Raw genomic sequence first — 17,889 nt, 5'->3', positions numbered from 1 at the left:
TACCATAAAGAAAAACACACAAACTTCAATTGACGCAAGTAAAGAGGTTGGTTTAGAAGTAAACAGAGAAAATTAAGTATATGTTACTGTCTCATCACCAAAAATGCAGGGCAAAATGATGACATAAAGATAGGAAACAGATGTTTTGAAAATGTGGCACAGTTCAGATATTTGGGAACAATGATAACAGATCAAAACCTGATTTAGGAGGAAATTAAGAGGAGATTGAACTTGGGCAGTGCTTGCTACCATTCAGCCCAGAAACTTTTGTCTTCTCATCTGTTGTCCAAAAACATAAAAATTAGAATATACAAAATTATAATTTTGCTGGTGGTTCTGTATGGGTGTGAAACTTGGTCTCTGATATTAAGGGAGGAGCATAGACTGGGGGTGTTTGAGAACAGGCTGTTGAGGGGAACATTTGGGCCGAAGAGAGATGAAGTGGCAGGAGGTTGGAGAAAACTGCATAATGAGGAGCTTCATAATTTGTACTCTCCTCCATGTATAATTAGAATGATCAAGTCAAGGAAGATGAGGTGGGCAGGGCATGTAGCTTGAATGGGGAAAGAGGAGTGCATGTAGGATATTGGTGAGAAAGCCAGAAGGAAGCGCACACTAGGAAGACCAAGATGTGGGTGGGTGGACTATATTAAAATGGATCTGAGATAGGATAGGATGGTATGGATTGGATAAATCTGGCTCAGGATAAGAACCAGTGGAGGGCTCTTGTGAACACGGTGATGAACTTTCAGGTTCCATGAAATGCTGGGAAATTCTTGAGTAGCTGCAGAATTGGTGGCTCCTCAAGAAGGGCTCAGCTCCATGAGTAAGTAAGTAAGTAAGTAAGTAAGTAAATGTTTATTTATACTACATATCCAGAATCAGACTGCCAGGTATTATAAACCTCAACACAAAATTCAGAATCAAATGGACATTTATGATCATCACACTACACAAACAAAATGCTCTCAGGTCAGTTTTTTAGAATGTGATGCCAGGAGCTCACATTTTATAATGGTTATAGCTTTTTAAAGGAGGCTGTCAGGATATATTTTATCAAGATTTTCTTTTTATTTGTTTGAATGTTCAAAAACCAGTCTGTATGTATTGCGTGTAACAATGAGAGATTCTGTATATAAGATCTAAAAAGTTTGTGATGATGGTACATATATTGATACAAGTATTATGTTTTTGGACATCCATCTTCTTGTTTATTTCCATGGTTTATGCTAACTGTCTTACAGTGTATACACTTTTTCACCTTATTCTTCACTTCCACACTACATGTTTCAGCACTAATGTGCCATCCTCAGGTGTCTTTATGCATGTTAAACTATTGTACTGCATGCCATGATGTCTTCATTCTAAAATGACTAAAATCTGTATTCATCATATATGTCGATGAATTCTAAATAATAAAACTTTTCAGGATTCACCCTTTGTAGCACTCAAACACGCGAATTATGCCAATCCTCTTTTATGTGAGCATTCTTCCTACATATATTTGTGTATCGTGTTCTGTGTTGTATTTTGCTCCTGTTACTGCATGCATTGTCTCATTTTTATGTTGATAAACAAACTTATAATTAATGTACAAACATAGACCCATAATCAGCTGAAATGTGTTGCAAAAAACACACATCAGGTTTCAACCATAAAGGAAATAATAACAGAATTATAAATGTTACCAATTACCAGTGTGCCACAAATGAAACTTGAGCACAAATGGTGGAAAACTGAGCTCCAATAGGACCACAAATATATCATCCCAGAAGAACTTTGGGAGGAACTCTGAAAAGACAGAAAGATTATATATTTTGTTATTACCTGTAAGAGAACAAGTAGACCTAATTCTCTGAAGGATGATATGAAATTTTAATGAAAAAATTTGTTTACTGTATTTTGTTGTGAAGATACAGTTGTGAGATTCTAGTTGCAGAATAGGACTGAACATTTTTGAAAATGTTGAAAGATTAATTCTGTATATGTATCCTGCTTAAGATGGCTTTCAATAATATGCAGTTCAGCTGTCTGGAAGACAGTTAGTTCAGAATGAATGCAGACTGTGGATTTATGGCTGCTGAACTGAAATATTTTCAGGCTTGGCCTGATGATGCTCTGTTGGCCGTGTCCACTCACTTCTTCGCAGATGTGGAGTTGACAGAGAAGGAGAGAGATGCTTGCATCACAATGTGTCAGGAATTCCACACGTCAACCCAGGAACTCTCAGTGGAATTCTTCAAGAGATTAGGACGGTATAATTATGTGACACCCATGTCATATCTTGAGCTCATCAACACATTCAAGGATCTCCTCAGCAAGAAGAGACAGTAAGATGGTTGAAGCTGATACAGTTATGTTATGTGTGTTCTTTGACTAAACTAAGTGCATAATATGGCAAACATGTTTCATTGCCTGTACTGTTCATTGGATTTAAATGAAATTTGTTATTGATGATTATAGTGATGTTGTTAGGTGAATTTAATTTTCCCCATGATGGTATTGAGATATCTCAGTCAGTAAAATTAATGACTACGGATTATGACCAGCCCAGCCTCCTATCCATTGTTCATGTGGAACTTTTTCTTCTTGAGTAAAATTGTTATGGTGTGAAGCTGACCATACACTTTCATTTATAACAAAGATAAATATATGGAACTTTATCTTCAGTCCCATATACACCTTCATGGCATGTTACTTGGACATAGACAAACTTCATCACCTTTCTATTTTTACTTTTTTGATCCACTATAATCTTTACTTTACATGAAAATAAAAATTTAGGCCATGCCACAGCTCAAGCGGTTAGCCACTGGCTTCCCACTGTGGCTGCCCAGGTTTGATCCTGGGTCTGGTCATGTGGGATTTGTGGTGGACAAAATGGCGCTGGGGCAGGTTTTCTCCAGTACTTCCGGTTTCCCCTACCAATCTTCATTCCACCAATTGCTCCACAATCACCCTCACCTATCATCTGTGGCTGGTACAATAGGCCAGAAGTGGCTGCAGTACAAGGGACTTAGTTCCAACCCACTAGCAATAAAAAAAAATAAAAATTTGCTTTGTCAAAATTCTCAGACAGGCTATGTTACACAGAAAACAGACCCATGGCCTTAATCATAGATTTTGTTACAATTTATAATTATTACAGCATTTAGTTTAAGCATGACATATTTTATGCAATTTTGTACCATTTAATAGCAATGGCTTCAGTGGATTTGTTTTTGCAAAAACTGACCCTCAAGATCATTGAAAAATGCAAAATTGAAAAGGATCCCCTTTAAGAATATCCCTAGCTGGAGATGTACCAGTCTTTTTCTTGATTAACCTTTGCTTTCATTGATAATTTTAGTAAAATGTAATTTGAGCTTAATATGAAATCGGGGTTCTATTGCACCTGTCTGAATCAAAATACAATTTCTGTGAAAACTTATAGTGTTCTGTCCAGTAACAGATTTGGTACTTCATCTATAATTGTACCATGACCTGAAATATGTCAAAATAATCACTCACTAAAATTGTATTACTCTAAAGAGATCTTTATTATATTGACAGTATCCAAAGATAAGTACAGTTAAGTAAAGTTCAGTATGAACATTCCCATTGTGTGTTCATTTCTTGCTCTTTGTTTTGGGATGAAAGAATGCATTTCTTATATTGGTCTGGTTCAGGGAAGTGCTGATGGGAAAGTCACGCTATGAAGTAGGCATAGAGAAGCTGGACAGTGCAGCTGGTGAAGTGTCGGTGATGCAGGAAGAGCTGGTGGCACTGCAGCCCCAGTTGGTGGTGGCAGCCAATCAAGTGCAGGAGATGGTTGCTAAGGTGGAGAAGGAGTCTTTGGATGTGGCAGAGGAACGTATCTTTTTCATTAAAAATATTTTATGATATCTTAATAATTTACATATTATAAGATTTTTTCTGCTCATTGATGTTTTCATAATGGAAATTAGATTGAACTGGTTCAGTACAGAGTCCAATTGCAGCCTCTTTTGATCATGGTAATGAACTTCTGGTGTTCTGTGGAAGCAGGGAATTTCTTGGTCATCTGAGTAGCTTTGAGCTTCTCAAGGATTCTGCTTCATGGAGTAGGTCACTATTACAAGATTAAGGCTGATTTTAACTGTAAGTTTTAAGAGTGCCTCCTTCTTAATATATTTTTCAGATTCAGTTGTTACATTTCTGAAACAAAAATGTTTGATGTCTGCATAAGTGGTTATGGTCTGATGTCAGTCTACTCAGTAAAGCAGAGGAAACAGGGTTTGGTTCTCCCTCAGTTTCCTTCCTGTTTCCACAGATTATCATCCAGTGGAGATATCATTAACATGGTTTATATCTTCCTCTCATTTCCTGCCCGTTTCCACAAACTACCAACGAACACAGATGCTATTAACATACCTTGTCCATACCCTCCTCATTTCTTGCTTTTATTCACAAACCTTGAACATTATGGTTACTGCATATGCCATTAACACGACTTGTCCATTCCCTCATCGTTCCTTGTCTTTTTCCACAGACTCACATTCGGAGGAGATACAATTGGAGTATCTTGTATCTTTTTCTCTCTTTCCTCTTTCCAGAAATTCACGTTCAAAGCAGATACAATTAACTTGGTTTGACCCCTCTCTCCATTCTCTGCCTGTTTCCAGGAACTTGCACACAAATAAGATAGCATTGGTTTTCAGGGAGCCAAGACTTCATGGTCAGTATAGTGACTAGCCCACAGAATGGTTCAGTTCACAGCAAGAGCATGAACGTTTTTGTCACCACATTCAGGCTGGCTCAGGTGTACACAAGTATGCAGTTCACTTTTCATTTCAGGATTAAATATTTGACATATTTTCCCCTTTGGAAGTTTTTCCTCTGCCTGAACTGCTTCCTTTATTTCCATAACTTATCTAATACAAGAACAAAGCTCACATGTTTCTGTACTGTTGTACTCTGATCTCCAAGTAAGGGGTCACTAATTGCTTTTCCAGTTACTTTATGACTTCAAGTCTGGTAACATGCAAATTATTCTTGTATGGATTATATACAATAAAAGTGTTACTTGTGTCAAGAATCCTGAAGGAAATTCAGATAGACCATCATCTAATCAACGATCAATGTGGAAGTTCGCAAATTTTTCATCTAGCGTATGTACAGCACCCTTTGTCAGGTTGTAATAAGAAATTACTTCTGGTTTCATAATTGCTTCATCTACATCTTTGTTGTGATTCATCAGTGACATAAAGATGACAAATCTCTTCTCTTTGGTGATGTGTGAATCTGATGTACAAAGTGATTCAAATATGACTGGGACTGATTTTTTTTTTAAATCATAATTGCCAAACACTTACTTGCACATGTCAGTCTTCAATGTACTCCCCTCCAGAGTCAACACATTTTTTCCAACGTTCTGGAAGCATCCTGATACCCTTTTCAAAAAAGGCTTGTGGTTGGTGACGTATCCACTCCCGAACAGTCTGGATGATGACGTCGTTGTCCACAAACCGCATGCCTTGCAAGTCTGATTTGAGGCTTCCAAACAGGTAGAAATCACTTGGGGCCAAATTGGGACTGTACAACAGATGTGTCAGAAGGTTCCATTTCAATATCACTTTCCTACCAAACGGCTCCTCCACACTCTCTTGGGTTTGGGAGAACTGGTATGCCACCACTCATATGATGACTACTGGGACTCGGGAATGAAGTAGTGCACCCACGTTTCATCGGTGGTCACTATAGACTTCAAAAATGCATCACCTTTATCTTCAAACAGGCAACTTGCATACGCACCAATTTGTTCACGTCCGTCAAAGTGCGTGGTACCCACCGTGCATTCACCTTGCGATAGTGCAGGTGGTATTTCACGATTTCTTCTACACTACCAACACTGATGGACATCATTGCTCCAAGTTCCTTGATACTGATGCGCCTATTCTCACGAATAAGTGCGTCTGCACGATTAATGTTTGGCTCAGTGTTGGATGTTCGTGGTTCATTCTCCATGCACTCTCTGCCCTCTCTGAAGCACTTACACCACTTAAACACATGGGTCAATGAGAGACACTCTTCCCCATACTGTTGTTGGAGTCTGTGGTGAATTTCAGCAAGGAATTTGATCACAATGTGTTGTTCCACGCTCTGCGGTACATTCTGTTCGCTCATCACCCTAGCAGCTCCCAGACAGGACTGAACAGGTTCTAACCTGAACAAGAGGGAGGGTGGAGGTTGTGGCTTCACTCTCTCAAGGTCGCACAGCTGCTGTGCAGTGTGGCTTGTTTACACACAAATCAGTCCCGGTCATATTTGAACCACTTTTTATATTCACCTAAGAGAGATGAGGTGACAGGAGGTTGGAGAAAACTGCATAATGAGGAGCTTCGTAACCTGTACTCTTCTCCAAGTATAATTAGAATGATCAAGTCAAGGAGGATGAGGTGGGCAGGGCATGTAGCACGAATGGGGGAGAAGAGGCATGCATATAGGATATTGGTGGGAAAGCCAGAAGGAAGGAGACCTCAGAGAAGAACAAGGTGTAGGTGGGTGGAGAATATTAAAATAAACCTTCGAGAGATAGGTTGAGATGGTATGGATTAGATTAATCTGGCTCAGGATAGGGACCTGTGGAGGGCTCTTATGAACATGGTAATGAAGCTTCAGGTTCCATAAAATGCTGGGAAATGTTGCAGATTTGGTGGCTCCTCAAGAAGGGCTCAGTGCCATAAGTAAGTGAAACTGATATTGGTAAGTCATGAACCCAAGAACACAAAATCACTGGAATTAACTTCCCTTGATTTCTACAGCAAAAGTTCTTTGGGTACTTTCCTCTTACTTTTCATAATAATCATCATGTAATTTAGGCTCTTTTCCTATAATACATTTAACAGCTCAGCTGAACAGAACCAATCATCTGCCACAATATTTTGATGTCAATTTTGGATGTGGCTAGAGAGGTGGAGAGTAGCTTGGATTGATTTGTTGAGTTTCCAGTGTGAGCTGAAAATGTATTTTCACCAGGTTCTTTCCCACAATAAATCTGTGTGCTGCATGGAAAATTCTTGAAATGTTTATGTACATAATCATAGTACCATATTTCGCAGGCTTTCTTGACATGAACATTTTGATCTTACAGTGACTTCAGAAGCATACCAATATTTCATCAGTTGTTACTGAGATTCCAATTCTGCATTTTGGATAGAACAATGAAAAAGTTCTGAAATTGGAGATGTTTTCTTGCATTCTTATCTGTCATACGATTATCAAATTTCAAACACCAAAGAAGAAACAAAAATCTGTTGTTCACCATCACATAACAGAAAATATCTCTTCTCATATTATCTGTGGCAAACAGAGACCTTAAATCCTCGTGATCTGATTTGAATGTGCAACTACACACATAACACACCAATAATACTCTCAGTTCCAACAAGTCAAATATTCATAATTTTTCTTTGTTTGTGCATCATTACATTAGTCCATTTCATGGCATCCTTCTGCATATCCTTTCTAATGAGAAACTTCTATACTGTCATTGGTTCTGCTTGTCATCCATATAAGTAAAAGGATACAGACAAGGAAAGTGTATAATTATACTGTGCTGTTTATTTCTGGATAAGCTGAGAATCCCTTCTAATGACAATCTAAACCTGCACTTAAAACTTGGTCTGAACAGTACAATCTGTTTGAACAATGCTATTTGACCCATCAGTGGTATTTCTGTTTTCATTATCACTTTTAACTTACTTACTTGTGTTTCAGCATCCTGTTTCACTGCAGTCGTTTTCATGTATTAGTTTCCATTTTTCATGCGATTAATACTAAAGTTTTATCAAATTTTAATTTCTAATTAAAACTCTCATTCTTTCACTTTATTTTCCTGTTTGTACAGCATGTTTCGGCTCACAGGGCCATCATCAGGTGCTCTAAAATTGTTTTGGTGAAACTGCTGCACTTTATGCGGTGCTATAACTGAGCACAAAGGAAAATTATACTTCAGAATTCATAATTGAATCATAAAAGTTTGAATTAAGAACTTCTAGTATATGTTGCAAAAAAGATGGAAATGAATTACTGCAGTAACCGTCACCTATTTCAGAACATGAATCATGATCACCAGTAATTGCAAAATAATGTTCACTGTACATCTGCATAATTTCTTTCCTTATCTTCCAACTATTCTCTGCTAGTTTGTTAAGAATTCTAATCACTACATATCAGTGTACATGAAGTTCCCAGAACAGAGATTGTAACACTAGTATTCAGGTCTAGCATGCCAGGCTGCTTGAGGATATAAAGAATGAAGATTTCCCAAACAATGAGAGATGACAGTGGACTGAAGAAAAGGAGGCTCATTGTGAGGCAGGAAACAATTACACTGAATGATGCAAGTATATGTTGAACTGATGACAAAATGCAATCTGTTTAATCTTCCTCCGCAGTCTCACAGGCTGTACTCAGGTACTACACCTAAGTGTCTGCCCTTACAAGCATTGTCAAAACTCTCATAATAACCCTGCCATCTAGGTGATGTTCACTGCATGCACATATTGGGGATGTATGGACTGTACTTAGATAGCAGACAGAGATCATGCATAAATGAAACACAATTTTAACATACCACTCACAAGGGTGCTCTTACTCATTCTTGTTTGTCACCTGTTATTGTAATGTAGGTGGAGAAAGTGGTGATGGAAGATGATGTGGTTGCGAATCAACAAGCAGCTAATGTTCAAGAAATAAAGGATGACTGCGATGCTAACCTTGCTCAGGTAGTGCCGATCTTGGATGCAGCTATAGCCACCCTTGGTACTCTCACACCTAATGATATAACTATTGTTAAAACTATGAAAAGTCCTCCAAAAGGAATCAGGCTGGTCATGGAAGCTGTCTGTATCCTGAAGGTATGGTACATACATGTGCACTACTTACAAAACAAACATAGATGTACCTGAATGGGTGTTATATTTGTCTGTCACAAATATTCTTCAAAAGTGTGTTTCATTTTTTAATTTTGTGTTCAGATATCTCAGTAGATTTAAAAATATATACAATATAAATACAATTATTGAGCCATTTCAATTGTGAAGGACTGAAGTGGTTTTATCATTTTTGGGGAATTCTATAAAGATTGCCATTTTCCATAATTACATGGCATACTATGTAAGCAGATTATTTTAAATGTGTTGTTCTGTTTGGACATGTTTTAAAACTTATGTTCTTTTGTGCTATGTTAAAAACATATTTGATTAATAAGGAAAGGAACATAATAATTATTAATTTTTACTTTTAATTGAGCCGTTTATTTGCAACCATGAATGGAAAGAGTCAAATATAGCAAATGGAAATTCTTGAGTGTAGCCAGTCACAGAATAAAAAAAAAAAAATTGTAGAGCGCAATGAAAGAAAATTTTCTTATTCTGAACTTCTTGGATATAATGAACCTTTTCAGGAATTTAATATAATTAAAACACCAGCACAGCACACATTTTGACCTTTGATCACAGTTTTTTACTCTGTGTGTGTAGGATGTGAAACCTGACCGAATCCCAGATCCTGGAGGGTCTGGCAAGATGGTGGAAGATTACTGGGCTCCTTCCAAGCGAGTTCTAGGTGATATGAAGTTCCTGGAGTCCCTAATTTCCTTTGACAAGGACAACATCCCTCCAGCAGTCATGAAGAAGATTACTGAGCGAATCCTTCCTGATGAGAACTTTGATCCTGAGAAAATTAAATTTGCATCTACAGCCGCAGAAGGTATACTTTTGTGGTGTTACTTGTGACTGTGTTGATCATTGTATTTATCAGTGGATGCCTCCAGTTTTGCAAGTCTGCCATTTCTATGGTCTTCGGCATTCCAAACAGTTTGTCTTGGTTTAATTTCCCTGTCTAAAGCTGCCCTTGATATTCTGACATTGTCCATTCACATACCAACTCTAATCTTAAATTCAAAAATATTTATTTGAAATTTCTTGTGTCAAACGCCCTACTTTCTGCATCATCCCTTATTTTGAATCTCCTGGCTATTATGTTTATGCATTTGGGCAGCATGCAGTCTGCTTTAAGTCACTCTTGGTTGTGGTCCATGTTTCACTTCTTACAATGTGTGACTCCATTATATTATACATTCTGAAAAATAATTACATAATAATTTGAGGTATCATATTCTTCTGTGTGCCCTGATTTTCAATTTGCTTCATCCAGTGATCCCCAAGTTTCTTGACTCCCTCAGAATAAAATGTTATCAGTTGGACCTTAAGCCATTCATGCACCATTTGTTTTCATGACTTCATGCTCATTTCAGAAGCAATTTAATTAGTACTCATTCTCCAGTTGTTGTGGATGTGCTGATTGAGTTGCTCCTTAACCTTGTGGGAACCTCCCACAGTGCATAACAGACAACTCCTGCAGTGCACGGAAACAGGCAATATTTACACATCACTTGCAGTCTGGCTCTCTGGACACCAATACAAGTGCTATCCAATCAGCGCTCATAATTGCAGCTCCATCGCCAACTCTGCCCAACAGTAATGGTATAAAAATGCGGGCCTCCAACTGACTACCACATCTGGTCATGAGCCCCAGCCGGTGCTCAACACCAAGACAGACAGACTGACTGACTGTCAGTTGCAATATAACTTTGACTTTGACTTTTGGCTACCATCAGTCCTTCATCAGTCACAACCATCATAGCTACGCTGACATCATGAAGCCACCGCTGCCATAACTTTCCAGTAACAGCGCCAGTAATCTATAGCAGTTGCCAGAAAGGCAATCAAGGACTGGACAAATATGAAGCACAAGAAATACTGGGGATCCTTGACTGGACTCAGGCAAGCAAAGGGACTCATACGAGGACCCTCTGCTAAAAGAGCGAAGGAACTGTTGAAGTTAAACCAGCTACCATGGGTGGTGGGACTATTTACAGGACACTGTCACCTTAAAGGACATCTCTTCAAACTGGGACTAAGTGACAGTCCGAATTGTGGGAGGTGTCAAGAAGAAAATCCTGTGTGAATGTGAGGCCTTAGCTTATCTAAGATTATGTCACTTGGGTCAATACCTTATGGAACCAAGTGACTATTTTGATGCCCCCACATACAAAATCCTGCACTTCATTCAAACGCAGGATTGCTTAGGGGATAATCAAAAGGGGAAGCACAATAGATCACTGTATGTCACAGTGCAAGGGTTGAGAAGGCCCACCCCATATACATTCATTCATTCAACAATGCCAGTAAACAACTGACCCTGCCAGTGCATGCATCGTAGGCAGCTAACTCTACCGGCTCACGCACTACAGCACCACCGGCCAGCCAGCCTTGCCGCCGCAGCAAGAGAACATCAGGCTGCTACAAGAAGACACTGCTGGACAAACCGGCCCTTTTCAGGGCGTCACTTGGCATCGTAATCACGGTACCAGACTAGCCTCCATGAAAGGAGTCTATACCAGTATTTTTCAGGCATGCTCCTGCTTGTTTATAATATGCATTCTAAATGCAACCTCAGTGAACATTGACATCCCACAACCTCAACATGCTACATTCAGTGGTCGCCAAGAACACTATAATCATCAACACCACCACCGCAACCACTACAATTACCACCACTGTCACCGTTGCCATAGCCATCACCACAACCACTGTCACTGTTGCCACTGCTACCCCCCCNCCCCCCCCCACCACCAGTAATTCATAATTTTTTTCTGTTTACTACAATTATTGCCATGCAGAGCTGCTACTAATGTATAATTTTCACTAATTTTCACACCTTGTGACTACAAAAATCAGACCACTGCTGACTCTTTCTTGATGCATTTGATTAGCAGAGAAACCGTGTTAAATATGTCACAGTATTGTCATTACTCATAAGACAATGGAAATTAAGTAAAAATAAGGGGAAGTTCATAGTATCTGCATTACCTTTGAGATGAACTAAATTTACATTTTTTGTTTTCTCTCATAAATGCGCATAATACTTTAAATTCCAACTAAAGGTTGTAGCACACACATGTGTAGATATATTTTCAGGATAGCTGATTTATCACCCTGGCCTAAGACTTCATTTATTATGAATTAAATTTCCTTGTAGGAAACCACGTGATACCATAACAACTGGAGCTAGCTGAATCCAATGCCACTTTCCAAACGGTCTGCATGTTGATATTATTTTTCAGTCAGTATAATTGATACAGCATTCAGAAGTAACTGAATAAACAAATAAATCAACAAACAATTTATTAATATCTTTACTCTTGCAGACAATTACTGTAACAACAGTAGTACAATGTCTATTTTACTTTAGGTCTGTGCAAATGGGTGATTGCCATATCAAAATATGACAAGGTGGCTAAAGTAGTAGCACCCAAGAAACAAGCCCTTGCCAAGGCTGAAGCAGATTTTACAGATGCTATGGCAGCACTGGATGTTAAGAAAGCCCAGTTACGTGAAGTCCAGTCTAAACTCGCTCGACTGGAAGCAGTATTGGACCAGAACAGGAAACGTTATGCTTTGCTGCAGGCAGATGTTGAGCTTTGCCAAATGAAACTGAAGCGGGCAGAGGAGCTGATTGGAGGTCTTGGAGGGGAGAGGACTCGTTGGTCTGCTATAGCAAAAGCACTTGGTGAAAAATACTTCACTCTGACAGGTGAGAAGCCATTCTTGATTTGAATTGTCCTACATGCAATAGGTCACAGCTGCTTCATTTCAATTGTAGAAATCCATTCATATAAAAATGTGCTATTTAAACTTGGCCTATTAAGTTTTGAATCTGCTTCTTTCTTAGTTTCTTCTCATTTTCTTTCTTCTTTCTTTGTGACATCTTTCATCACCAGTTTCCCCATTTTGATCTCAGGTTTCCTTTTAGATTTGTTCAGACATTCTTTTAGGGCCACACGGTAGTGTAGTTGATTGAGGCACTATGCTACAAGCTGGAAGGTCGCAGATTCAAGTCCTGATGAGGTCATCAGATTTTTTTCAATTGACCTAATCCTTCCAGCTGCACTATGGCCCTGGGGTCAACTCAGCCTCTAACAGAAATGAGTACCTGGAATATTCTTGAAATATTCTTGGGGGTAAAGGGCAGCCGGCGCATAAGGCTGACAACCTTGCCGCCATCTATGAGCCGATTGTCTAGAAAATGTGGGAACCTCAACATCTCACAACCCTATGGGCCTTCACAGCCTATTACAGGATTACCTTTACTTTTTACTTACTTTCAGACATTCTTTTAGATTTTATCTTCATTTATTCTTAAAATGTGTCTATACCATCTTTATCTATTAATTTGTCTTCCAGGATATTTGCCTTTTAGTTCTCTCATATTTTTCATCACATAATCTCTCTCTTCTGATTTTCTTCTATATTTTATTTTTGCAGCTGTTAATATGGGCATGCAGTAAGTTTCAGAGAGCCAAATTTTTCGTTCAGGCACTTCTCATTTTCAGAGTCTATCCCAAAATAAATGGTAAGATTTTCCTACATTCTTTTATTCTTTCTGTAATTTCTTTTCTTACCCTTCCATTTGTAATTATTTTATTTCTTAAGTGCTTCCAGAATATTTTCATAACCTTGAATTTATCTAAACTGACAGTTAATCATAAAACTCTACGCTCAGTAAAAGCTCCATTTAACTTTATTTTTTAAGTACTTTCATTCAGTTCTTGTAGAAGTGTGTCACCTTGCATATATCATACTGATATGTATTAATGTATGAGGTATGACAATAAAGTTCGTGAACTCGCCACTGTGCGCTTGCTGTGGCATCAATGGACAGAAACCTCAGTATGGTTTGATGACGTTAGCATATCAGTGTTTCATAGCTATGGTGTTGTTGATCTATGGCAGTCGCTTTCTGAGTGGCATCTATTATTGTCTGAGCGTATTTTGGTGTGCCGTCATGAGAATGTCGGAACAAACATTAAATTTCTAGTTAAACTTGGTGAGAGTGGAAGCAGAATCAGAGATATGCTAGTGTAAGTTTACAGGGATAATGCTATGAAGAAAGCGTCAGTTTACAAGTGGGTGACACATTTTTCTGAGGGAGGAGAACATGTCACTGATGAAGAGATATCAGGATGGCCAGCAACAAGCAGAACTGAAGAAAACATTGCACAGGTTCGTCAAATTGTGCCTGAATATCATCGGCTGACTGTCAGCAGCATAGCACAGCAAGTGAACAGACAAAGAAACAGTTAGGAAAATCTTAACTAGAGATCTTGACTTGAGGAAGGTGTGCACCAAAATGGTCCCAAAGGACCTGCTCACATGGCACTGTCTGTGAGCAGTTTTTGGCTAGTAAACAAATAACTATGCTGGAACACCCTATTCATCGGATCTATCCCCCACTCACTTTTTCTGTTCCCAGAGATTAAGAAAATATTGAAAGGAAGGAATTCTGTAAACACGCCTTCGCAACAATAGAGAAGCTGTGTTTTATGCGTAGTCCATGCAAAGTAGTTATAGAGAATAGTTCTTGAGCCATGCTGAAGGCTCTTGTGATGACATCATGCCTTCCAGCCATGTTAATCTCCCTTGGCCCTACCCCTTCTCCTCGTGTGCGCAGTGTATCACGAGGGATTCCACTTCCTTTCCACCCCGTCCACCTTCCCCGAAGGTTTGGAAGAGGCCGGCTAGTGAATTTTAAACATTCGTTGCTTGGATCCGCAGCGAAGCGGACGTACGCTGCCAGCTGGGGTAATTGTCAAATTCTGTTTCGGCTAGGGTATTCTAAATTAGGTCTGGTTGTGTGTGTGCTGGCAAGGCACATTGGGGGTTTGGTCACGTCCGCTGGCCAGTAGGTTTATTGTGTGGCAGCGACGGGGCCTTAGATTAATTTTGTGTTGTTGTATTTCCCTTCGAGGAATCGCCTGTGGAAAATTAATAATAGTCGATGTTTATTTTGTGCCTGCTGAGGTAGCGTGATTGTAAGTAGAGTTACTAGAGCAGTGAGCGTGGGCAATTAAGTTTAGTCAGATGCCACAGATAGGCAAGCCGTAAATGTAATGGACAGACTTGGTTAAAGTTGTATGTTTGAGCCTACGTGCTTCTGTAAAATTATAATTGTTGTATTTATTTTATATTGTGTTCTCTGTTATTAAATTATGTTATTGTAGAACTGAGTCTTGTCGATTGGGAGTGTCTCCCTTGCTGTTAATTTGGAGGCCCTACTCTATCTAGGGAGCATGTGTGAACATAACAAGAGAGCCCTTGGTGTTGCGCCCCTCCTGTCTTGGACGTCAGCGCGAGAGGTATAAGCCAAAGGATCGAGGAAGACAGGTGGTTTATTCTAAAGCTGGCAGGTGTGGCATAGGATAGATCTGAGTTTCAAGATGCCAGGCTGCCAAGATTTTAGCTTGGAAGCAAAGGAATTGAATTGAGTCGAGTCTTCAGAAATGGCATTTGCTGAGATGTGTGAAGAGGGTGTAAAAAAATCCAATCATCCAATCCAGAACCCATCTGTAAGTCACGCACGCTCCTCTACACGTGACAGTATAATACATATTGTGGTGGTTTGTGTCTGTGTAGTAGCTTAATACAGGGTGATTCAGAGTCCTATGGAAAAATTTTAGGAGATTCTTAGGGGAGATATTTTTGAGCAGAAGATGTAAATGAATTGTTGTTCATTTCATCATCCTTGTCAGGTTGTGATGTTGTGCCAATTTTTAAGCAAATGAAATGATTATCCCTTTATTTATATATTTTGCTATTTGCATTTAATATCTTTAAGTATTACTTCACTAATGAGGAATGAAAAACGAAGATTCTTAAGTTATTATCTCTTTGTAGCTCAAATTTTGCGTTACATTTAACATAAATATCTGATTATGTAGTGGGACTTGTACACAGTTCTGCATATTTCTTCACAAGAACTGCTCAAAGCTACTTCCTCCAACTTGGATGCACGTTTCACACAAAGTGAAATGGAGCCCCTAACAGGAATTTCATAGATTGGCCTCTAATGTTTGCAGCTGTTGAATGTGATTGATTGGGTGGTTGCAATCTTGTATTTTCTTAGCAGAACCGTATTCATTGATGTGTCCCCATAAGAAAAATGGAATGGCCTCAGGTTAGGAGAACATTGAGACTTGATGATTGGAATGTCATTGCTGATCCATATGTCTGGAAATGATTGTTCAATCAATTACGTATTTTGTATGAAAAGTGGGTAGGCATGAAATTGTGCCAAAACCACATGCCTTCATAAATATGAAGGGGTAAATCAACCAGTGAAATGAGCATGCTGGATTCCACCAAGATGAGTGATTATAGTAATATGAAGTCCAATTAAATATTCTTCAGTGATTTATGTCCAGTCATCAATTCTAAATCTTTGTGAGAATGAAGAACGCTGAGTAATACAAGGATTCTCCAGTGCCCATTTATATAGGTTTTGGAGCTATTTTACTTTTCTCCTTGTGAATGTTGCCTTATCTGTCCACAACACCTGGCACAAAATGTCATGTTCATCTAAATACAGTTTAATATAGAAGCCATCAACAGAACTAGAGATAAAGACTGCTGACCCCTGGCTGTAGCCACTTTACCCTTGGTAGCAGTGAGTATGAAGACTCTGATCATATGAATTGCAACACTATGTAGCTAAGAGACAGTGTGGTGTTTTGGAGGACCGTGTCACCTCCATGTTCAGAGTTGTAAAGTAAGTCAGGCAAGAAACCAGGAGAAACAGGTAGTAGGCTCAGCTGTACTTGTTGCCTGCTTCAGCTTATTGTCGGCTTCTTGCTTGGCTTACTCTTTTACCTTGAAGATGGATGTGATATGTTCCTCCAAAGCATTGGTAGATTTCTACCAAATTACACGGCATTACAATCCAGAAGAGTTTGCAAAGATGAAGAGCCACCAGTTTGCTATATGATTTTATCAGATTCATTAGAGAAGGATTTGGAAGAACATACAGATGATTGTACATGAGGAGAGAGAAATCAGAAGACACATTCCAATATTTACAGGCCCCTTCCTACTTTCATCATAAGCCAGCACCTAATATTATGGCTAATTGTTCCCCCTAAAATACACCATACTCATATTATTAGGTCTGGAAGCATATGATATTTCACATAAAAACAGCATACTCTGCAACAATTTTGGTGTTTTCACTCTCTATCAGGGCTTACAAATGATGATCTCAATACTGGGTAGTATGGAATAGGACCGTTTGCTAAACAAAGTAATTATAGTCCAAATAAAGTTCCATCATGACAACAACACACTATCAGCAAATTTTATGACAGTGTCAGTTAGGAAAACAATTCTGAGATGCCACTCTTAATGTGACACCTACATGATACCATTCTACTGCTTGTGACAAAAATGGAATATACTGGCAAGGAGCTATGGATGAATAACTGTTAACTAAAATTATAATTATTTTACATTTCTGGACTTTTGGATGCCCCTACAGCAGGAATATTTTGGCATTGCATCATAGACCAGGAATTCCCTCATGGTTTGTCCTCAAAGCCCTCAAAATTATGAAAGTGGACAAAATAGATTTTATGGCAGCATTACAGCTGTGTGCTGGAAAGACAAGAGGTAGGTATATGCACCAGTTTGCATGGACCTGCAGATGAAGGAAACTTCCAGGGTAAATCAGGCAGAGATTGCCTGACATGCTGGTGCAGTATATCATTTGTTTATGTGCTATACATATATTTCCACAAAGGATGTGTCTTATTTGTGAGAAACGTGCTGTACAATGGGGTACCCAAAAAAAACCGAACTAATTTTTTTGTGGGCAGAGCTTTTGTAGTACTGCGTTTTGCCGCTATGAGCGCACAGAGCTAACATTCCTGAGTCGATAAGCCGACTACCGTTGCTTCAGAAGGTAAGGACTAGTTTTGGCAGAGTTTATAGTGACAACTGTTTTGTGTGATCGTCATTTTTGCAATGGCTGATT

General features: G+C 38.9%; 1 protein-coding gene across 2 annotated transcripts in view; it reads left to right on the top strand.

Moving 5' to 3' along the window:
- Positions 1 to 17,889, top strand: part of LOC111864364 (dynein heavy chain 7, axonemal) — a 167,945-nt gene that overhangs the window by 120,897 nt on the left and 29,159 nt on the right. Inside the window, exons 36-41 of one of the 2 annotated variants that reach the window (XM_033751408.1) lie at positions 2,101 to 2,330; positions 3,669 to 3,849; positions 8,652 to 8,879; positions 9,504 to 9,732; positions 12,280 to 12,621; positions 13,353 to 13,946. In XM_033751408.1, the coding sequence (XP_033607299.1) occupies positions 2,101 to 2,330; positions 3,669 to 3,849; positions 8,652 to 8,879; positions 9,504 to 9,732; positions 12,280 to 12,621; positions 13,353 to 13,375 (1,233 nt within the window). In that variant the 3' untranslated portion in view covers positions 13,376 to 13,946. Of the gene's footprint in view, positions 1 to 2,100; positions 2,331 to 3,668; positions 3,850 to 8,651; positions 8,880 to 9,503; positions 9,733 to 12,279; positions 12,622 to 13,352; positions 13,947 to 17,889 lie in introns of those variants that run through there. The other variant, XM_023851574.2, reaches the window with a different exon arrangement.

Source organism: Cryptotermes secundus, unplaced genomic scaffold (assembly GCF_002891405.2).
Source record: "Cryptotermes secundus unplaced genomic scaffold, Csec_1.0 scaffold338, whole genome shotgun sequence".
NCBI lineage: Eukaryota > Metazoa > Arthropoda > Insecta > Blattodea > Kalotermitidae > Cryptotermes > Cryptotermes secundus.
Note: the sequence above shows the minus strand (reverse complement) of the source record. Positions and strands in the feature narration are given on the sequence as shown.